This window comes from Adiantum capillus-veneris, chromosome 25, assembly GCF_014529385.1.
Source record: "Adiantum capillus-veneris isolate H3 chromosome 25, ASM1452938v2, whole genome shotgun sequence".
Lineage (NCBI taxonomy): Eukaryota > Viridiplantae > Streptophyta > Polypodiopsida > Polypodiales > Pteridaceae > Adiantum > Adiantum capillus-veneris.
In genome coordinates, this window is record NC_140955.1 from 76,389,334 (window position 1) to 76,413,547 (window position 24,214).

The following is a 24,214-nucleotide window of genomic DNA, read 5'->3' on the forward strand; positions in this document are numbered from 1 at the left end:
CCAACATTCTGAAAGATTACATCTCTTTTGTTTGTTCGCGCGTAACCTGTGTTTTGTTGTGTGTGTATGTGTGTGTGTGTGCGTGAGAGAGAGAGAGAGAGAGAGAGAGAGAGAGAGAGAGAGAGAGAAGAAGAAGAAGAAGAAGAAGAAGAAGAGAGTTTTAACGTCGTAGGAAACTATCCCAAGAGACCTTAAAGATCTAGCCAACGAGGAGAGTTGAACTAAAGACCTGTTATTCAAGAGGGAAATGGAGAGAGAGAGAGAGAGAGAGAGAGAGAGAGAGAGAGAGAGAAGTTATTTTCTTTTATTTTTTTTCTCTTTCTTAATATAAAATACAGGCCATTTCAATTTTTGACTTGTTAACTTATTTAACTTTGCTGGGCTAGAGCCGACAAGCTAGTAGAGGAAAAACAAGTTATTTAAAAATTAAAATGATCTATTTTACACATAAAAAAACAAAAGTAAATAATAAATTATAATGAGCTAAATTAGGCTTCTAAATGGTTATCTTCGTCAGTTGCTAAAAAGACCTCTACACAAGTATAGAGATATATAAGTTTACTAAGTTCTCTCTCTCTCTCTCTCTCTCTCTCTCTCTCTCTCTCTCTCTCTATCTATCTATATATATAATTCTCAAAACACGCACACATGTACAAAAAGAGAACTCATAACCAAAGTAGAGAAAAAAGAATATGCTACAAAATTAATTTTAAAAGAACCTAAGATACGGAAGTGTAGAATCAATATGATTATGACTTGTTTTCATAAAGCAAAAAATATATTCAACTAGAGATAACTATTTCAAAGTCATGATTGTTTTGAGCATGTAAGGACTTCCAATCAATAGGTCTTTCTCATCCACGAGAACAAGTTAATAGAATGCCTTTGAAATTGTAGCTAGCCCAAAAAGGTAAAGCAATGCTATGGCCTTGCCCTTCAGATACGCCAAAATAACAAAATGTAGTCATGTGTGCGTGCATGTGTGTGTGTGTGTGTGTTGTTGTATTAAAGTTAATACATATACACAAAAGAATATAATGTTTAAAAGATAGTTGGTTTTAGATAACTGGACAATGATTTGCACAATATAATAAGAATGAAGCATCATTTCAATGATTCTATACATAAGCCATGGAACTGTGGAGGTCATCCAAGTTGAATCAACAGGGGTCTTCAAAGTCACACTATAGCATCACTAAACCTTCTCAAGCCAAGATAGAATTCTCACCTACATCCATATAGTTAAGGCAAGAAATTTTGTTAAGCTTGGCTACGTATGGCATGTGTCAAAGAATCTATCAGTTGTTATCCATGTCAAACTTAAAATTATTACCCTAGCTAATATCATAAATAGTACTTAAAAATCTAAGAGTATGAATAAAATTTAAGTAAATCCCACTTTTTTTCAAGTTGATTTTCCAAGCCAAAAGTGCATCCTCATAGTAAAAACCACATGATGTTGAAAGCCTTAAAGTAGTCTTTTACTTAATCCAAGAGTTGAAAAACCATTAATAAGCTAACCACCACTTGTATGCAAAATTACAAGGTGATTTGAGAAACCATGTTTTGCCACTACAACCATATTGTACGGAGAAGAGTCAAGCCCTTCAAAAAACTACCTAATGGAAAGAATATTCCCAAAGTCAACAACTTACGAGAGCCAAATAACTATACCCATAGAACCAAGGAGAGTCAAAGCTCTTATAATGTCACCATATTGCAACCAATTTAGGATGAGAACTGCCTACCTCAATTGAAACTACCCAGAGGAGCAATACTTTAGGCCGACCAAGTTAGATCAAATACTCAAGCAAAGCTGAAGTAAGAATTGATCAAATATAGAAATCTATGCCAAAATGTCATGCGATAACTCGATAAAAAAACTTTCTGGACAAGAGCAAATACCACCAAAGCCGGTAAATCAGAGCAAATACTACCAACCAATAAGAGCCAATAACCTGAACTGACTTGGCTGACTCGGTATCAATTTAAACAATTCAAAGTCAAGGAGATCGAACACGACGTCTATACCTTGAATTAAGAGTCCACAATATACTAAGGATCAAGAAAATGTGTATTTATCCGAGATTTTTTTGAGCTTTCTCCATAAGATCAATAATTCCATTTTATTAAGCTTTTAGAAATCTTTACGTTAGTGGATCAAACAATTAAACCTCATTAGCAACTAGGCATCAAGACCTGCTACTCATTCCCAAATCTTTGGTATTGTGCCAAATTCAAGAGCCAGTCATAATAGAGTTTGAGACCAAAAGTAAAGCCACATTGTTCCATGACCGCTTAGTTTATATCAACTTTACCTCCAAAAGTAATAAATTAAAACTTTGCTACACAACAATCTAGGTCCTTGTCTGTAAGGTACAAATTGTTTGCACTATCAATTAACCTGTCAATGCAAGTATCAATACGATGTCACCCTAAAAAACACTTACATGTACAGCCAGCCAGCCAACTTTAGAAGTGTAATCCCAAAACTATTTTTAGTGCCAATGAGAAGTGGAACCAGCTTAATACACTAACACAAAGCCCGAGGTTATGAGCAAAGCATTTCTATTAGTAATGGCAGAATAAAACCAAATAGACCATTCAAAAGTATTCCAAACAAAACAGATTAACTTGGTGTTTCGAGCATCTGAAATGAGAACCGGATTTTTAGTGATATGTAATGTGTTGAAGCATTCTTGATTTTTACAAAAAGCCAAATCATTCGTTCTTTGTCAGATATAACAACGGTGCCCCCTGTTGGCTCGACAGTGACGGCCACTTGTTTGTAACGCAATGACGCATAGTAGAATATGGGCATTGGGCTCTGAGAGAGAGAGAGAGAGAGAGAGAGAGAGAGAGAGAGACTCCTGAAGGAAATCGCGTTGCGAAGGCAGGTAGCTATCCGTCATCATATTTGTACTTCAAGATGTGTGACAAGGAAGACGTGCTATGCCTAGATAAGGTTGTCCAGAGTTGGAAGTTCCAAGTGGAAGACCCAACATCTTTGATCTACCAAAACCCACTCAAACAAGTTGGGGAAGAGTGTGTAGAATGAAGCGGCAAATGGTCGAATCAAGAGTGCTCAAAATGGTGCAAAATGTTCAGTTCAATCAACTGGGTGTAGGGAAGGGCGTTTGACAACGAGTCAACCCTCACATATTGTAGGAAAGTTCAACCACCTTCTGACTATGCTACTGTGCCCATCAGCCGACCACAACCATCTGCAGCACTATTTGATACCTTTTTTGGAGGGGATCTACGGTCTCAGATCGTTGTTGATCCTAGACCATCAAAACCATTTGAAGGAAAAAATATGGGTTGGTGGGGTTTGACCTCATGATCTCCCCGTCACACAGAGATGCAATACCAATACGCTAGTGCACGCATTAGATTATACAAGGGATATAGTAGCAATATATTGAGTAGTTTCAGCACGTCCGCGATCCCCCCGAATTCACTTCGAGTTTACGCAGAGTTCACACCACCAAAGTGTAGTGCACATAACTAGTAAAGTTCACAACAAGTTCACGTTTGCCCAAGTTTACATCTAGTTCACATTCGGATCAGATCTTCATCTCAACCATTGATCCCTTCTAAAATTGTGGTGTCATTTAGTAACAGGGCAAAAGCACCTTAGCAGGATTTCACACTGCCTAATCACACCAACGGGGTGTCCAATACATGCCGTCAAGCTGCAGATGGTGGGCTGGTGTTTACTTGCTGCCAAAACCCAAAGCAGGAGGCTCCGCCATATTAAAAGCTTGAGCGCTCATCTTTGTGAAGCAGTCAGAGGAGTTGATGCTCATTAGTTAAGCAAACACATTGCTATGTCCAAATAAAGTAAAGAAGGGAGGTGAAAACAGATTGTACCATTGTAACATCCAGGTAGCGATCATGGTAAATGCAACCAATAAAAATACTGATAAAAAGCCATGATCCTCTAGAGCTAAACAAAGAGCTGAGCTCTTCATGAATAGCAGTCAGGTACTCCATACACACAAAAATTACAAGAGCTAGGTTTCACCTCCCTGCATGTCATGCGAAACCAATAAGAGACCCTTTTCTGTCCTTCAAGAAAATGGGTCCAAGACTCAATTGTTGAGCTACAGTTCAGATACAACCTAATATGTACCATCAAGATATCAGAGCAGCCACCCGCTCCGTTTTGGCTACAAACTGCAAACTTTGAGAATGTGAAAGTGCCAGCAACGATATGGTACATGCATAAAAGATCACAATGAACCAAGAAAAAGTAACTAGAAAAAACATTTTCCCATGTGTGAGAAACCGAAGCCGTCCTGTGAGACTAGTCAAAGTACAATGGTCAAAAACTGCAACAACTGAACTTGAAGAGAGAGAGAGAGAGAGAGAGAGAGAGAGAGAGAGAGAGAGAGAGAGAGAGAGAGAGAGAGAGAGAGAGAGAGAGTGTGTGTGTGTGACAGAGAGAGAGAGAGAGAAATTAAAAAAAATGAAATGAAATGTTATATTAACGTCTTCAAAAGGCCAGAGTGACCTATGAGACCAGAAAATTACAATGTGGTGGATCTGATACAAAGTCAGAGTAACAAGATACAAAATGACAAAATGACAATATAAAATATTATGGAATCCTAGACTGCTGGGTGTGGAAGCAGCTAAAACAGCTAGCTGGGATAGCTAGATCATAGGAGATCCAACATCGGTCGCTGGCGGATCTCATCAATCTCCTCCATACACCTTCATAAGTTCAGAATAGTCTGAACTCACGAATTATAAGAGGGAATAAAGCACTCATAAAACTATAAAAGCAAGGGACACATGAAAAGAAAAGAAAAAAAAAAACAAAAAAAGACAAACAAACAACAAACTAAATCACTATGTTTGCTACGAAACAAAACTAGATAAAACAAAACATTATTAACTTAAAAATGTTTTTTAGAAAAGGCATGTGTAAAATAAGTTGACACGACTTACTTGGCTTAAAACAAAACTAGATAAAACAAAACATTATTAACTTAAAAATGTTTTTTAGAAAAGGCATGTGTAAAATAAGTTGACGCGACTTACTCATCAATCTCCTCCATGGTCAGTAGTTTGACCGGGCGTTGTGCATGTCGAGCCAAAGTGACCTGGATCCTCTTATGCAGCCTCTGTCTATGTTGTGTAGTCCTCTGCAGTCGTGGGCGTCTGGATCTCCCTAGCTCAGTCGCTCGTTCGATCAGTATGCCTCTGGTGAAAAGCGACGAGCTCTGCTGTGGTAGTAACTCCTCCGGGTGTCTAGTGGCAGCTCTAGAGAAGTCTGTGATCGATCTCTGAGACTGGTTAATCTTTCCTCTCATCATGCGCAGCTCGAGCAAAAACAAACCCAGGCATCTCTGATCCTTGTACCGCATGACTCTAGAGAATGGTCCAAAGCCCTCTCTGAACAAGCAATGGAAGCGGCCAATATCGTACCCCATGAGACAGGTGAGTGTCCATGTATCTAGGCCTCGTCACAAAACCATCCTCCATAAGCTGGAGGAGATGCTCTCTGTAGAAAGCTATCTTCGTGCCTAGCTCCTGTATTGGCTGTATCCATGTCCTCTTGGTGTCTAGCTGGGTCAAGTCCTGGCGAATGAGCCTGGTGATCTCGGACTGTGTAAGAGTCAGAGAGGGCGCATCCAATGAGTACTGCAGTCTGTCTATGCTGAACCCATGCGCCTGAAACCATGACGTCATCTCCCCATACCAGCATGTTGCATCTCCCTGCACAGCTAGCTGTCGAGAGGACTCAAGTGCAAGGCGTGCATATCTGTCTCTAGGGAGTTCCCACATGCGGTGTATGAAGGAGACCGATCTTGTGAGCGCCTCAACCACCAGTGGGGAGGCAGCTAGCTCTGCTCGTATAATAGCACGTGGTACTGAAGTCTTGGCCCTAATGAGCCGCGAGATCATAGAGACCAGAGGCTTCTCCATGTCCCCCCATCCATCACTGCGGCCTGTCCTCCCGTGATGGTCCAGTGAAGGTCCCCAAATCTCAGCTCCATAGAGCAATACAGAAGCCACCAAAGTGTCAAAGAGCCAGAGCTTTGTCCGAGGCTCCTGAAATTGGACTTGTGAACACATCCTTTCCAATTTACCCAATGCTGCATGGGCTCTAATCAATCGAGTCTCTGCTGCCCTCCTCAATGAAAATGCTGGCCCACTAAAAACCACTCCAAGGTAAGTGTAAGCATCTGTATACTCCACCTTCTCCAGTCCGTATGTGAAAGCGGGCGCTGACCTCCTAATCCACTGTGGGGTAGTATTAAATACCATGACCTTGGTTTTACCAACGTTGACGGACAAACCACTTTCTTGGGCAAACCTATGCAAAGCATCCAGGTGACGTTGCATCCCCTCCGAAGAGTCAGAGATAAAAACAATATCATCAACATATAACAATAGTGGAATCCATGTCCCCGCCAGCTGTGCACCTCTATCACCATCTCTCTCAATGTAGTCAGAAACCTCATCTACATGCATACCAAATAGAGTAGGAGAGAGCGGGCAGCCGTGCTTCACCCCAACAATGGAGTAAACCGGTGTGGATAGACCCTCTGGGGTGCCTACATGCCCCACCACTGACCTGTATAATGCCATGACCCCCCAAATGAGCTCTGTGGGTACTCCCATCTGCTGTAATCTGCGCATCAATCTCGCTCTGGGCACTGTGTCAAATGCTTTACGGAAATCCACAAAGCTGCAATAGATCCGTCTCCCACGCGATCTACCCTCCTCAATGATGGCTCTGAGTGTCAAGATATGGTCAAGAGTAGAAAAACCCCTCCGGAAACCTGCCTGCCCGGCTGCGCGCATCCCCTTCCTCTCTGCCCATCTACTCAGCTGCTGCTCAAGAATAGATGCGTACAACCGTGCCAGTGTGTGTCCAATCATGATGGTGGGATAGTTCCCAGGCTCCATAGGGTCTCCCGACTTGAAGATAGGTACAATAGAAGATAGGCTCCAGGTATCAGGCAAGCCCTCACACATGGCACGATTAAACATAACTGCTAGAAGCTCTGCTAGTAAATCTCTGGCATGCATGAAATGCTCAGCCACTAAGCCATCATGATCATATGCTATCCCAGTCTTCATCCTGTCAATGGCCATCCTCACCATCTCAGCGAAGAAAAAAACACGTGTTTGCGGGCATGGATCGGGGGGGTCACGAAGGGAGGGCTGCTCAAAAACTGTGTACAAAGATGATGCATACTGGCCCCAGGCCTCTGTAGAAGTGATGGCGGGGGGGGGGGGGGGGGGGAGTGTTCATGGAAGAGCCTCCACGCCTCACGTGAGTCTTGACTCAAGAATAGCTGGTATAGATCCTCCTCTAGGCGAGCTAGAAATGCCCTCTTCTTCCGCCACACTAGGCGTCAGAGGTCAATCTGTGACTACCTATGAGTGATGTTCCCCAAAAGCACCTCCCTCTAAAGTCTAGCTCTAGTGTACTGGGCATTCCTCATCATACCAACTGTTCTGGGGCATGCTCCCTAAACGGCGTCTCTGCTCAGGCTGGGTATGTGGGTATGCCTCTGCTGCTGCATCATGTAGTGTCTGTGTTAGTATAGTAGTAAGCTCCTCCAGAGGTCGCCCTGGCTTCTCTGTGCACAGGCGTCTGTAGATCCCATCTATGTATACAGAGTCCGTCTCCCGCGTGAAGGTGTAGCAAGTAGGGGGTGCTGCCTGTAGCCTATGTGCTACACTAAACTGAAAAGAAATGGTCAACGATACAAGAGCATGATCCACTGCCACACCAACAGGTCTAAGTCCAACCGTGAGGTCCTGAATACTAGAGATGAGGCTTGGTTGTGCCATGACATAGTCTACTGTGCTGGCTCCATGTCTGTGTGGGAAGCATGCGAAGCCTCCCGAAGCAAGAAACCTCTCTAGGCCATTCAAGATGGCCAGTCCATGTGTGGTGCCCATGTCTATCAGGTGTCGTCCATACTTAGTAGATTCCGCATCGTGTGATAGTTCTGACAGGCCCGTCTCTACAACATCTAGCTCTCTCAGCATCTCCTCTGAAGTATCATAAAACACTGTCTGGTGATGGGCAGTCCTAGCATTGAAGTCCCCTAGAATGATAATGTCACCATCTCTAGAGAACTCTCATATGTCATCATCCAAAATAGAAAAGGGGGACTGTCCTCTGGGTGATGCATAGCCCGACGTACTCGGGGGAAAGTAGCAAATAGCAATGTAGAGATATCTGCCTGTCTCTGCTTTCAATCTCACCCACATGTACCTAGCCTGCTCATCCCTGCGGGCTATATGTATCAATGGCTGCAAATCCTCTCTAAATAACACTGCCACTCCCCCCGAGCCCCGTCCTCTGTGTTCTGAGCGTGTCTCCTGTCTGTAAGCTGTCTCCCATCTGTATCCACTGATGTGAGGCATGGATTGCCCAAGGGCCTAGTGTGTCTCAGAGTAGAAGATGACGTCTCTTCCAGTAAAGCTATCCTCAAAAGCACCCACATCAAGACGCATGGATCCATTACAGATCCAGGCAGCCACTTTGAGTGTGGTCCCATAAGTCTCGCACCGTTATGTGGAGCGTCGCTCCAGTATTACTACTCTTCCATCTCGGTAAAAGGCAATCTTGCCTTTTCCCCTCGCCGCTCTAATCTCCGGCATTACTTCCTGCATATGAGCGATCTGCGAGAGGGTAAGATCATCCCCGAGAAAAATCTCCGTCTCTCTAAGAGTTGGCCTTTTCTTCAAGAAGGAAGGACTTCTTCGCTTCCATGGAGGGAAAACGGAGGATGAGTGCCCTTTCTTTCGAGGTTTCCCCACTGCTTCCATTTTTCTTTATATTGCCTACTCTCCAAGCTCTTATGTGCGTCGGCTCATGAACCCCCATCAAGGCCATGAGTTCTTTTACCTCTTCTTCCACATTGCCTTTGTCTTTAAGACTGCAAATTCTCACATGTAAAGCGCGCACACGTCTTCTTTGCTCCTCCTCTAGTGTCTGATTAATGATAGTAGGTGTGGACATGGACGTTATCTCCTTGCCTTTTCCTTTCTTGGCCACCTCGATCCATTTCTCGGCTTCATCCGCCTTCTGCCGAGTTTTGGTAAGAACATCCACCCAAGAAGTCGTCATCTCTTTGTGTTGCTCTTCTCCCTTTTTGATGGCCCGTACTTGCTCCTTGATAGTGTTGGTTTCTTCGATTACTGAGGGTTGCAATTCGCCCTCTTTCAATGTGCTGCTTGATCGTGCTTGGGCGAGATCTTTCTTGAGTGACGCAATCTCTTCGTCCTGAATCGTCGCTCGGTCTTCCAGTCCGTTTATCTTGCTTTCTTGGATCAGGACGCGTCCTTCCAACATTTTTATTGTGCCCAATAGATTGCGGTTCATCTTGGTAATAGTCTCCGCCATTTCCTCTTTGCACTTTTGAATGGCATCCTCTAGGGGGTCGGCTTTATCACCCAGCTTCCTCATGCTTAATCACTGTCTGGAAAAGAGCCACTAAGCGCACATATGCATCCACACTATGCATACATTGTCTCCCGCATCAAGCATACATTAGCATCAAGCATTCCAAGGTAAAGGTACAACCACAGCCCACTGCGGGCGTCAACCTTAAAACCAAAATAATGGGGGGCCTTGCGTCCAATGTCCTGTTCTAGCACCTGTAGGAGAATCGGCCTTTCTGATGATTGTGATTTTTCTTTTTGCTTTTCGGTGGGCAGTGCTTTCTGCAGGGAAAATTAAAGCAAAGCAATGCCATGCAATTTAAATTGTGCTTTAATGCCACGAGTGAGGGCGACCCTAAACCGGGCGAGGGCAAGGAGAGAGGGCGAGGGTAGGTTCAAGGGTGAGGGACGAGGGACTAGGAGAGGGGTAAGGGCGAGGAGATAGGACGAGGGGCGAGAGGGCTAGGGGGAGGGGCGAGAGGCGAGAGGCGAGGTGGCTAGGGGCAAGGGCGAGGGGTGAGAGGCGAGGGAGCTAGGGGCGAGGGGCGGGGGCTAGGAGGTGCAGCGCGCGCGCGCGAGAGAGAGAGAGAGAGAGAGAGAGAGAGAGAGAGAGAGAGAGAGAGAGAGAGAGAGAGAGAGAGAGAGAGAGAGAGAGAGAGAGAGAGAGAGAGAGAGAGAGAGAGAGAGAGAGCTGAAAGTTGATTGTGAGAGGTCTAGGGGCGAGGGCTAGGGGGAGGGGCGAGGGGCGAGAGGCGAGGGGGCTAGGGGTGAGGAGGTGCAGAGAGAGAGAGAGAGAGAGAGAGAGAGAGAGAGAGAGAGAGAGAGAGAGAGAGAGAGAGAGAGAGAGGTCAACACGAAGTGGGGGAGTTCTGCATCCAGACGCATGGGCCCCAAAGACTGGTGCCCCTTTCAATATTCTTTCTGCCAGGGAGCTGTAGAGTGCAAGAGAGGGCCCCCAAGACTCATATTTAAAGGCTCAAGGCCAAAAAGCACCCAGAAACTTGACCTCGACAAGTTTATTAATAAATCAAAAAGTGATTTTTTAAAATATTTTTTATTTGTCTTCAACTTTTGCCCTACATAAGCCCATTGAGCCTCTTCTCAGCCATTCCCTCACCGCATGGATCATTTTGCCCATCATCGGCTCTATCATCATCTGCATTTTCAGCCTTGCTTTACACAACGGATTGGCTGCCTTTTGTCAGCCATATCTGCGTTTTGCCCATCATCGGCTCTATCACCATCTGCGTTTTCAGCCTTGCTTTAGGCAACGGATTGGCTGCGTTTTTGCAGCTAGCTTTCAACCCTTGATTCCTCTCACATCGGGGGCGCAAATCAGCCCTAGATCTACCCATTGGTGGCCATCAGCAACCCCTCAGCAAGACGGATCAAAAGATGCATCAAATCAGGCCCAGAGGTGCTTCGTCTTGAAGAGTTACCGTGGCAACATTCCCATTCGAGTCAGTAGAGTCTGCACTTTAGTATTGCATGTGTGTACATTCCATTTACGCAATCAAAAATAGATACCACATTGGAAAACGGTGTGGGGGACCCTTGAGAGGGTTGGTTCAGACCCCATCGGGTGTCATTCTCTTCTCTCTCTCTCTCTCTCTCTCTCTCTCTCTCTCTCTCTCTCTCTCTCATTCTCTCTCCGAAAGGAACCATCATTCATGCTAAGTAGCACACAGTAAGAAGTAAAGATTTGTGGAAGTGTAAAATCTAGAACTCGTCACCATTTCAAATTCCGTTGCATCTAACACATATCCAAATTCTCATCCGCTGAAGAGATTTTTAGAAATCTTTGAGACACAGAAAAGCACGTTATTTGGGCTTTCTAAGGCAAAAATGAACTATTGCTTCTTCGTTCTCCCCTTTTTGTTGTCGTTTTTTCTTCCCAAAAGCACTCTTTTCCAAGAGCACCTTTTTCCCAAAAAGCACCCGTGAAGAACGTATTGGATTCTTTGTAGGAAAAGAATTGTCTGAGCTCTAATACCATGTAACATGCTTTGACACCCAAGCAAGAAATCAATAACAACACACGAAAAAAAAATGCAACAATGGAACCTGGAGAGAGAGAGAGAGAGAGAGAGAGAGAGAGAGAGAGTCGACATGAAGCGGCGAAGTTCCGCTTCCAGATGCACTAACCCTAAAGACTGGCGTCCCTTTCGGTATTTCTTTCTTTATTGATGATTCTCAAAGTACAACAGCTCGGGAGCACCTCCTCTGGAATTTGCACACTATAGAGTGCCACAGAGGGCCCCTAAGGCTCATATTTAAAGGCCCAAATCCAAAAGGCATCAGATATGAAAAGCTAGCGCTCACATGGCAAATCCCTAAAAATTTGGGATTCGTAAAAATCTACCGCGGTTTCCAAGATGTCAATACAAGTGCCACATCATCATATTTTGATATTCCAAACTAGTCCCCTTCGTTTTGGCCACTTTCGGGCGCTTTAAACGAGTCTGTTTTCTTTGTGTTAGTGCAAGGTTTGAGTACTGTTTGGTGCACAACAATCAAATGCATGTCTGCATGAAGTCAATGTCTATTGAAGTGGTCTACTGTTTACTGCCTATTTTGCAGGCATACACGAGGATGATTAGTCTTCTCTTTTGGGTTTTTTTTTTTTTTTTTTTTTGGGAGGGGGGGGTTGCAATATGTCACAAAGCCTCATCATAACCATACCAGACTAGAAGAGTAGAGCCAAGGTCTAGACAGGAGCAAAGGACCCCAATCTGATAACAGCTACATGCAAAACACGGTAATATTCTCTCCCAAAAAACATGGCACTTTTGTGGTGGGTGATGACATGGCACGGCCATACGGCCTACTAACGTGGCAATGGATGCAAATGGTCATTCGAAGCATTGACCTTTGGGCCGCCGAAGCTTTTGGGTGTTAGTTTTTCTTAGTAGTTGATTTTAGGTTTGTGTGCCTTTATAAGTGAGGCCTTGGGAGCATCTCTACAGATCATTGCATGGTTGCAGATTGCAAAGCAACTCCCCTGCAATTGTACTTGTATCTATCAAGAAATAAAGAGCTCCTTGTGTCACATGTTCCGCTTTCAGTGCTCTTTTTAACTTCAAGTGTTTGCTGTTCTCAATCGTGGGTCTATTGTTGATTCACTGCCTTGTCAGTGGCTTGCTAGTTACAAATCCTCTTTGAGAATATTGTTTGAACTTGTCTGGATTTGTGTGGACCTATAAGACCCTTATTTGGGTATTGTCTGTTTAATATTGACTGAACTAGATTTGGATTTGGTTGGTATTCGTCTATACCTATTTGACTGGTTTGCACTTGTTTGGACTAAAGTGGCGGATGTTCCTACCTTGAGCAACCGATTACGTTCCTACTTTGAGCAAATGCCTTGAGCAACCGGTGTTCCTGCCCAGCGCATTTGGTAATGTTCTTGATTTAAGCACATACTTGAGCAGTTTGCTATCTTCTCTACATACGACACGAGTCTTGGTTTCATACAATAGACTCGCCTCTGATGGATGGACTTTCTATATTCATGTTTAAGTAAAAGTGGCACTCGAATTCGCATTCGCATGTGATTGTGCTGCATTTGTGAAGCATATTTTTTGGAAATTTAAACTCTAATGCATCTGCCATCACAACTTCTAGCTTGGATGAGATAAACTAGATTGCTGGACTTAGTGCATTAAGGGTTCTGCAAGAATGAGATGATTAGATAGATCATTACTCTGGACAATCAAGAGTTCAGAAAAGGATGAGATGACTAGGACCATCACTATTCTAAAATATCAAGATTGACACGTACGGTAACGTACCACCAGTACACATGCAAAGACGAGCAGTACTATTCGAACTGAAAAATTGTGACTTATGTACGATAAAAATATAAGGCATGTTTTTTTTGCCTAGAGTCTAGTCTTTAAAGAATAAACATGTTGGGAAACAGCTTACATAGGAGAAAGGGCTAGAAAGGCTAGAGCCTGAACACATGAAAAAAGGTAAAAAAAGCAGCCCACATTGTTAGAGACCTCAACGTTGACCCGAAAACTATCCAACGAGTCTTGTACGAGCTCATGATGCAGAACAAAACGTACAAGTTGTCCCCTACGTCGAACTGGATAGAATATGATTGTGGAACTAGATTGTGTGTTGATGCATATTACAGAATGTAATGTCTAGCAGGGATGACCATTGGCATGTATGCATGAAGTCACTGTCTGATCGGGAATGGGATTTCTTTTTGTAAGTGTAACCAAAGACGAGTACTCTTCTCGGGCACAACGGGTGGGGAGGGGCGTATATGTCACGACTTGGTGACATGGCATGCTGACACCGGACCAGAAGGGAGGAGAAATAGCAATGGCCCTATCTCTGAGCGAGAAAATGCAGGCAAAATTTTTGACGGGGATCGCTACGGAGTTTTTGACCAATGGCGTGGCAACTGTGGCTTTTTGGACCAATTATTGAAAGCATTGACCTTTAGAGCTTTTGGTAAGGGCTTGCAAGAGGAGAAAGAGCAGTGGACCGATCTCTCAGCGCATTAGCCTGCATTTTGCGGCAGAATTTTCAAGAGAATCAATGCGGACTTTTTGACCGATGGCGTAACAATTGAAAGTGTGCGACTTTTTGACCAGTTATTGAAAGCATTGACCTCTAGAGCTTTTGGGGTGCTTTTGAGCACTTGTAAGAGCTTGCAAGAGGCCAAGGCCCTTTCAATATGTGCCTTGGGGGAGACTTAGTCACTCAATTTTTCTAGACAAGTGCTCCTCCCGGCAATTGTACCAAAGACCAATAATAAAAGAAAACCTACAATGGGCACCTAGTTGAGGGGCCAGTGCATCTAAGAGTGGAACTCCACCACTCCATGTCTTGCCTCAAGCGTGAAGATCTTTTCAGTTCAAGTGTTTAAAGTGCTAAAGTTTTTTTCCAGTGGTTATATCCATCTGCGCATGGTGCTCCTTCCAATTATGGCTGAAATTTTCCCAAAGCTGCAAAACCGGGTGCGAGTCTGGTCTTTGCTGCCTCCTTCATAGAGAGGAGGAGATGGCACACCGAAGGGATCCCAGCCAGCCCTCTCAAGGGAAAAGCACCCTATTATCAGAGTTATGTTTGCTTTCCATTGTGTAAGTCGAATGTACAACAGATGTATACCTCAATGCATGGGTTGACTCAACTCACTGGGAGATTACCACCACCACGGCAACTCTTCGTATGTGCAAAGAGGCCACTGAAGGAACCAAGAGCTCTGAAAAACAAAGGTAGTGGAGGAAAGGCTCACAAGACTGGAGAACACTCCGGATGAAAGCACGATAACAGACCAGCCCATTTGCTAGAGTGACTGCTGCAGGACCTCAGAGGAAGGACACCACAAGGGGACAGAGAATAGAGCCAAGGAATCATGCTGATGAAGAGGTTGCAACAGCATTCAGAAGAAGCCCACCCCAAAAGGAAAAACAAAAATCAGAAAAGAAAAGAAACACACTCCCACATCAACCATCGGTAAAAAGAGGCCGGAAAGGAAGTATCCCCGAAGTTTCCAAATATGTCTCCTCTTCAGCTTACAGTTGCTTCCAGGCAGATAACACATATACCTCGCAGGAACAAGTGAAGCTGTATGAATTCTGAGCAAGTATATCGAGCGTACCCCTATAGAAGTCGTGTGGACAACCCTTAGAGCGCATTCCCCTATGAAGAAAAGCAATTTTTCTAGAACTGCTTATTTTAAGTTGCTGCTCGAGAAGGCAACACCCAACTGCTGCAAACAAGCTATAACGCATTGACCTTATCTTTAGTCCTATGGCAAGTATTAAACTTGACACGTTGACCTTTTTGTAACTTTTTTCACCTATCAATGGTCAACCAGTCAAGAAGTTACCTCAACAAAGTGTTCCCAGATCCTCCAAAACATATGACAGAATCAATCCTCCGCAGGGGAGGGGGGCACATGTATATGTGTTCGTAGCTTCGAAGGTGCTAGCTTCCAAAAATTAGTGATTTGTCTCTAAAGTCAAAGCAAGTAATTACCTTTTCCTTAAAACACTTTTCTTTTCTTTTCTGCCTGCATTTGGTCGGGGCAGCTTCCCCGTCTCAATATGGCGTTCTTGGTAGAGCCAGCCACACCAATTGCATCAGGTAGACCATTGTCTTCGTCAACCAGACTGTTCAAATCCTTGCCTCTATGTGGCAAAACCGCAGTAGCACTATGGACACCATTGCTTCCAATGTTGCTTCGGATGGCACTTCCATTACTCCCAGCCCCATTACCATTCCTCCCATGTCCATTGCAGCTACCACTTGGATCAACGTTTCCTTCTACACTATTTACCATGTTGGATGAGGATCCGCACCTGGGAGCTCCGTCCTTAATATGGGTCACTGTTTGATCATTAGGCTTTGGACTCATCGGCCCTGTCCGAAGCTTCTTCTGTGAAACATGATGATAATGATGTTGAATGTAGTGATGGTGGTGGTGATGATGAGAATGGTGGTGATGGTGATGATTGTCAGTGTGCGAATAGACTAATTCATCATGTTTATGGCTGACACAGTAATCCTTAGTCTGACCACTTTCCCCAACTTGAGGACCTGCGCCAAGATAAACAGCATGCACAATTGCAGCCTGCTTGCTTGCAGGAAAGGAGTCAGAAGCAGGAGGCAATGAAGTGTCTTCTTTACTTTGCACTCCATGTTTTGCTGGAGGACAGACTTCTGCTGGGCATTCAACCTCAGCGTTAGCTTCAAGATGACTTTGAGCTATCGTATTGTCACTGTTAGGAAGAGTGACACTGTCCTTTCGCAACGTATCAATCGCAGATAATGTATGGACATCCCCATGGCCACTTTCCTGTGTCAATCCGTTTCCAAATCCAACATTCGGTGTATGTGTGGTAGCTGGATCAATCAAGGGTGAGAAATTGCCCCTGGAATCGTACCTGATAGCATAATTGCACCCTTTACTACACACGCTTAGTCAATAGTACACATTCGCATAATGACTGAACACATTGACACCCAACATTCGAGCATACAATTACCTTGAAAAGGCAGAGGTAGATGAATGTATTACTGCTCTGTCTCCTTTTCCCCACACTTGGCCGTCTTCTTTGGAAGACCCCTTTAAACCGGGCTCTATAATGTTAGAACTGTTCAATGGCGGAGGAGAGTTAGAATCAGATAACTTATCTTTAGAGATGGGAGAGTTACTAGCATGCTTTTCGATCAAATCATCTGTATCTTTTCTTGCTTCATATTGTTCCTCATCCCTATCCTGCTCCTTGATCATACCCGATGAATCTACTATTCGCTGAGTTATCCCTCCATATAAAACACATGCATTGCCCTTGTGCCCAGCCAAATGAGCATCCTCAACACTTCCAGCTGTCCCAGAATTTTCGTGTGTTGATGGCACAAGATCTAGAAAAGGTGCATTCGCTGCAGCAGCCACTATCATTTCTCCTCTTAGATCTGCCAATTTTTCATGTAAGGCAAATATCAGCCCACACAAAACTCTGTTATTGAAATAACTAAGTAGCAATGAAGACATACATTTGAGATCATCATACCAAAATCTTTATCTTCCCAATGCTCAGGTCTTGATGAGGAATTAGCTTCTGGTTTAGCAACAGGTCGCAGATCTAGACTTGTCCTCAATCTCGTGGAATGTAGCTTATTAGCTTGATGCCCACTTTCAGCTCCCAAAGCTCTCTCGACCGATGTACTCTGATTACGGAAAATTTCGAGCAAAGGATGTCAGGAACACAAAAGAAAGCAAATAAAGCCTTTCCCAGTTTTAACATTCCAAGTAAAGCTACATACTTGGGTGCCACTTCCTTCGCTACTTCCACCCCCCATATTAAGGTCACTGACAGTCTTGTCACTATCTTCATTGGTTCCACATTCAGTCAAATCAGTACCATCGTTGAGTCTGGGTAAATTTCGACTGTGACTATCACTGCTCTCGCTTGACTGTCGTGACCAACACAAGGCCACCATAAAAGAGGTCCTAAGAAAATGTTGAGAAATCTCATGCCAGGTTCAGATAAAACAAAAGAAGGCATGCAAAAGTCCTAAACTATGCGAGAAAAAAAAACCCATGTTTATTAGAAGGTTACAACCAAAACATAGGTGGTCCACACAACAATTTTGCCCATTGGCAGCACAATAAGCTGCTTAAACCATAGAATTGAAAGATGAAAAGCTATATTGATAAAAAATTTACCATGCCCTCAGATTCATCAGCATTAGTACTGAATGACCTATTTCCAGTAGCATAAAGTATTATGCTGCAGATTAGAACAGCATAATATTCCTCTCACTTTAAAGACATTGTGTCAATAAATGTGCAAATTATCATTTCTTGATTGCTTGTCCAGATTACCTTTAGTCAACATGAGCATACCAGAATGAGAGAGAAGATGTGTCCATGTGAGTCAATTAGAAAAGGAAACGATGTGAGCTAGCCTTTTAATGTAAAGGCCAAGATGAAGGGATAACACAGCACTTTTGAGCATTATCTCTTGGACCTTTTCTCCAATATCCATATCTACTTTTCTTTCCTCTTCTCTCATAATAACCATGATTATTTTCTCCTTTGAGCCACCATAGCCATTCCTGTCATAGTTTAAAGTGGTATCAGAGTCTAACCACTTCCACTTTTGACGTTCATTGCCTACATTTGATTGGAAGATCCATCATCTGAGATTATTTCTTACTCTTGGTGACACCTTCTTTGCTGTTGAAGATCCCTGGCTGGAAAAAAGGGAACAGGTTATTTCTTTATTGATGCCGAGATTAGCGGGCCTAGTTATCTGTGGATAACATTAACTCATTCATCCTTCCTTTGCAACAACAATCACCAACCACACTACCATTCTCAAACTCATTCATCCTTCCTTTGCAACAACAATCACCAACCACACTTACGATAACTTGAGACAAAACTGCCTGCTCAAAAGGGAGGCTAGAGTGTCTTTGGTACTTGTGGCGAATTGAACAAAGCCTGCTCTACTTCCACGTGTCTTCAAAAGTGCTCTAAAAAATCACCACCGATTGAGGAAATGATTCCACAAAAAAATATAATTAGCCTTTCAATCAACTGGAAGATTATACTTCCTAAACGCATCCATTAAATTTATTGACAACAAATTCACAATGATATGCAGCACTTTGATTGTTAAGTGAACATTGCAATAGACACCTGCAAGAGAAGTATCCATTCTTTTGGAAAATTCCAATATTGAAATGGCTGATATCACCTCAATTTTTGCACTGTTCACTACATGATCACAAAAATGACATCGTGTTCAATTCTTGGATTAACCAACAAATTACTCGCGCATCATTCACATGGCCAATGCATTTAGAAAATCAACTTTCTTTTGAATAGCATTGAGTACAGAACTGACTTGAGTTGTCACCAAGAGGTGTACTTTTCCTGTTGACTTCTTTAAATATGTATTACATATGTTTAATTATTTTATTTTTGCTTGTTTCATAAGTTGAGCGGGTTTAGGAAACTGAACCATAAGGGACATAATGAACACTTATCAATAGGAGAGCTATGTGCTGGTCAACTCACCTTTCCAGAAGCTAAGGGACAGCTTAAGGCAAGAACCTTCTAAACAGGAACCGGATTAGCTAATTGCTAATCCCTTGCATGTACGCATAGTTCCATCGCAACACATTGTGAAACAGGAGAGTTCTCTCGCGTGAAAACTCGTCCAAATCAAAGGGGAAGTGTCCCGTTGTGTGCAAGCGCTCTTGAAACAATCATAGATGTGTTTGCTCTGCTCAAAACAATCCAAAACAGAGAATTTCAGCTTGCTACATTCATTTGCAGGTGTAAGGTTTCGCGCCTAAACTGCAAGATAACACCTGGGAAGCTTCGGGGAAGCCTTAGGATGGTTATACAAAAGTTTGGGCACCTGTCAATGACCAAAAAAGGCGATTATAGCACGCTGAAATTCACTTACAGCTCACCGGAAAGCATCTAAAATGCAAGGGAATCCGTCCTAGACTCGTACTTTTGACCTACAGAGATTTTGGCGCTGTTATGCTGCTGAAATTGGGTCGAAAGCCTGGCAATTCAGCCCTTGACAGGTCAAGTGTCACAAAGTGATGGCCTAAAGGACACACGCCGGACAAAAGAAGCCCTAATCAGTTTGCCAACTTACAGAACCCAGCCGAGTGGCCATGAAGAGGTTAGGCTTAAAAACCTAACCCAAAAGATTGTTCCAACTTACGGATCCCAACCAAGGGGCCTAAAGCGACCGATGCTGGATCTCCTATGATCTAGCTATCCCAGCTAGCTGTTTAGCTGCTAAGTTCACACCTAGCAGTTTAGGATTCCATAGTATTTTATTTTGTCATCTTGTTACTTTGACTTTGTATCAAATCCACCACATTGTAACTTTCTGGTCTCATAGGTCACTTTGGCCTTTTGAAGACGTTAATATAACATCTCTCTCTCTCTCTCTCTCTCTCTCTCTCTCTCTCTCTCTCTCTCTCTCTCTCTCTCTCTCTCTTTTTCGCATGCGCGCGCGCGGAAGGCTGGAGCGGCGCCAAATAGAAGCAAGGACTGGTTCGCGCGCTGCAGCAAAGGCAAAGAAGGCTGGAGCGGCGCCAGATAGAAGCAGGGAGGTGGCTCGCACGCTACAGCAGAGGCCTCTCTCTCTCTCGGATGGACCAACCAGCCCAGGATGGTGATACAGGTAGCTTCATCACCCCACAAAAAAGAAAGCAACATTCAAACGGAGGAACAGAGATAGTGTACTCTCGCCAAGCTCTCTACGGGCAGGAAAAACCGTCAGAGTCCAGGATGATTAATGATGGAGAGGGTTCAAGTGATGATTAAATCGCAGCTCAGCTTTATGAGAGATGACATCAGGAAAGAGATGTACGCACATGCAGAGAGTTATAAGAATTCTATGTATGCAGATATGAGAAAAGAATTGGATAAAGCGATGCTTGGTAAGCATGATGAGATGTATCTATCTGTTAAAGGGGAGATGCAGGAACTAATGCAGGCAGAAGTGAATGTAATGGAATGTATTATGCAGGAAAGTTGGATGAGGCAATTGCAAGCTTTGAATCTTGGAAAACCAATGTGGAAAACTACATGAAGGAAAAGGATGCACTGATTGAAGAGCTTAAAGGGGAACTTGCAGCTCGCAAAATTATGCCCAAAATGGAGGGGGAAAATCAGCCCTCGATGTTAAAGGAGCTCAAAGAAATTAAGGAGCAAGTGAAAACTCTGTGCGAAGGGGAAGAACAAAACTCAAAATCGGCTTCCTCATGGGCGGAGCGCCTTTCTAAAACACAGGAGAAGGTTGACGAAGCAGAAAAATGAGGGTGCAAAGAAAGGGAAGGCCCGGATGCCAGAATTTGCACAGACTTCTACCATTATCAATATGACCATTGAGGAGGAACAGAAGAGGAGGTATAGAGCCCTCCATGTGCGTATTACAAGTATAAAAGACATTGAAAATGTAGAAGAAGAAGTGAAGGAACTCTTGCAGCGCATGGGCATCCCGGAACCTATGCACACAGGTGCTTGGAGAGTAGGAAAGAAGGGAGTGGATGAGAAGGGAAACGTCAAACAGAGAGCACTTATTTAGCGTTTCCCGACTTTGGAAACAAAGAAGGAATTCCTGAAGAAGAGACTAGCACTTAAGAAAATTGGGATATTTATGGGGGATGACCTTACTTTAGCACAAATAGCACATATGCAAATAGCACATATGCAAGAGTTGATGCCAAAGATCAAGGCAGCAAGGGAGAAGGGAAAAATTGCCTTTTATAGAGGAGGGAAAGTAGTGGTTTTGTAAAGACGCACAACATGAGGGTGCGAGACATCATATAGGCTGGATGTGGGTGCCTTTGAGGATAGCTTCAGAGATAGAGACATTGTCTTTTACTCAGAGACACATTAGAAATCTGGACAGTTGATGCCGGTGTGATTGGTTATTGATGGGAGACAGCTTGTCAGCCAGACACTAGATCCTAGCATGGGAGTCGAGGTTCAGGAGGGGTAGCAGTCTCCGTTGGCGTATCCTATACTCCGGTGGTATCCCTCTAAATCTACCCGTCTCAATCTCTAGCTGGTGTGAGGATGTGCGAATCTGACCAATAGCACATTGCAGACCATGAGACAAATGAGTGTCCATGTAGCTCGGACGAATCACAAACCCATCTCCCGAAAGTTGGAGAAGATGCTCTTTGTAGAAAGCCATCTTCGTGCCCAACTCCTGCATAGACTCTACCCATGTTCTCCTGGTGTCCAGTTGTATAAGATGACGAACGAGTCTAGTGATCTCCGTCCGTGTGACTTGCAATGAGGGTGCATCCAGGGAATACTGAAAAGGAGGCAGTCTATCCATGCTGAAACCATGCCTCTCAAACCATGAGGTCATCTGCGCATACCAACATGATGCGTCTCCTTGCATCGCTAACTGTCTAGAGGACTCCAGAGTCAATCTAGTATATTTGCCTAGAATGTGCATAAAGGACACTGATCTCGTAAGAGTCTCAATCTCTATAGGAGGGGCGGCTACCTCTGCTCGAATAATCGCATGTGGTACGGAGGCCTTGGCTCTAATCATCCGGGATATCATAAATACCAAGGGTCTCTCCATGCTCATCCAAATGTCATGATTCACAGATGGTCCCCAAACCTGGACCCCATAAAGCATAGTTGAAGCAACCAAAGTATCAAAGAGCCATAGCTTTGTTCGTGGTTCTTAAAATTGAACCTACGAACACATCCTCTCTAGCCCTCCCAATGCCGCATAGGCTCTGGACAGTCTAGTCTCTGCTGCTCTCCTCAGAGAAAACCTCGGTCCAGTGAATACCACCCCCAAATAAGTATATGCATCTGTGTACTCCACAGTGTCCTGACCATATACGAGTGTAGGTGCCGATCTCTTGACCCACTATGGTGTGGTGTTAAACACCATAACCTTGGTTTTACCAAGGTTCACAAACAATCCACTATCCTCTGCAAAGCTGCGCAATGCATCCAACTGTCTCTGCATGCCCTCTGGTGACTCTGATATCAACACAATATCATCAGCATATAATAACAAAGGGATCCATGTCCCTGCTAGCTGAGCGCCTCTATCGCCCTCTCTGTCAATGTAGTCAGAAACCTCATCTACATACATACCAAATAGTGTAGGGGACAAAGGACACCCCTGTTTCACTCCAATAGTGGAATGAACAACGTCAGAAATCCCCTCAAGAGTGCGTACATGGCCAGTCACTGAGCCGTATAAAGCCATGATCCCCCATATGATCTCTGTGGGTACTCCCAACTTCAGTAGCTTGCACCAAGCGCATCAATTTGGCCCTCGGCACTGTGGCAAATGCTTTGCAGAAGTCCACAAAGCAACAATACATCCGTCTCCCATGTGCCCGACCCTCCTCAATAATGGCTCTTAAGTGTAAGAATATGGTCCAAAGTGGAGAAACCCCTCCTGAATCCAACCTGTTCTGTTGCTCGTATGCCCTCATTTTCTGCCGATTTACTCAGTTGCTGTTCAAGAATGGATGCATACAACCGTGCCAATGTGTGCCCTATCATAATAGTACGGTAGTTCCTTGGCACCGTGGGGTCCCCTGCCTTGAAGAGAGGTACAATAGTAGATAATCTCCAAGACTCGGGTAGTCCCTCACACATGACACGGTTAAACAACCGTGCAAGAACCTCTGACAGTAAATCTCTAGCATGTATCAAGTGCTCTGCCACCAAACCATCATGATCATATGCTCTCCTAGTCCTCATCCTGTCAATGGCGTTCTTCACCATCTCAGTGGTAGAGAAGGTACTAGTGGCTGGACATGGCTCTGGAGGGTCTGGTAATGGTGGTTGCACAGGAACTATATATAATGATGCTGCATATTGACCCCAAATCTCGGGAGAAGTAATCACTGGAGGGGGTGAGTGCTCATGGAAGAGATGCCAGGCCTCACCTGAATCTCGACTCAAAAAGAGCTGATACAAACCACGTTCCATCTGGGCTAAAAAGGCCCGCTTCTTCCGTCGCACTAAACGCCGAAGGGCAATCTCAGACTGTCTATATATAATGACTCCAAGTATAAGCTCGCACTAAATCTGAACTCTCATCTCTCTCCACTCCTCATCATACCAACTATTCTGAGGCATGTTCCCAGAACGTCTTCTCTGATCTGGTTGAGTGTGTGGGTATGCCTCTGCTGCTGCCCCATGCAAGATCTCCGACAATAGAGTGGTGATCTCCTCCAGGGTATATACAGGCTCAGCTGCCCACATCGGACTGTAAATCTCCTCCACATAAACTGAGTCCGTCTCTGGTGTAAAAGTATACCGTGTGTGTGCAATCCTCCCTGGTGTCTGAGAGGCACTGTACTGGAAAGAGACTGAAAAAGTCAAGAGAGCATGGTCCACTGCTACTCCAACAGGTCTAGGTCCCACACTAAGATCCTGAATACTAGAGATGAAGCTCGATGAAGTCATGACATAGTCCACTGTACTGGCCCCATGTCTATGTGGAAAGCATGTGAATCCCCTAGACGAAGGAAAAATCTCTAGACCAATAAGTATGGCCAAACCATGCGTAGTTGTCATCTCCATGAGATATCTCCCATACTCTGTGTGCTCTCTATCCTGTGAGTGTCTGTCAAGCCCCATCTCCGATATATCCATCTCTCTAAGCATCTCCTCCGAGGTATCATAAAATACCGTTTGGAAGTTGGCCGTCCTGGCATTAAAGTCTCCCAAGAGAATGATATCTCCATCTCTAGAGAACTCCCATATGTCATCATCAAGTATAGAGAAAGGGAA

General features: G+C 44.1%; 1 protein-coding gene across 4 annotated transcripts in view; it reads right to left on the reverse strand.

The window, feature by feature from the left end:
* Positions 1 to 1,021: 1,021 nt before the first annotated feature.
* The window catches only part of LOC147425122 (uncharacterized), a 55,264-nt gene continuing 32,071 nt past the window's right edge, over positions 1,022 to 24,214 (reverse strand). Inside the window, exons 5-9 of one of the 4 annotated variants that reach the window (XM_086499716.1) lie at positions 17,212 to 17,398; positions 16,959 to 17,115; positions 16,431 to 16,860; positions 15,421 to 16,328; positions 1,022 to 1,228 (exon numbers count right to left, since the gene is read on the reverse strand). In XM_086499716.1, the coding sequence (XP_086355842.1) occupies positions 15,428 to 16,328; positions 16,431 to 16,860; positions 16,959 to 17,115; positions 17,212 to 17,398 (1,675 nt within the window). In that variant the 3' untranslated portion in view covers positions 1,022 to 1,228; positions 15,421 to 15,427. Of the gene's footprint in view, positions 1,229 to 4,546; positions 4,720 to 15,267; positions 16,329 to 16,430; positions 16,861 to 16,958; positions 17,116 to 17,211; positions 17,399 to 24,214 lie in introns of those variants that run through there. The other 3 variants (XM_086499717.1, XM_086499715.1, XM_086499718.1) reach the window with 3 other exon arrangements.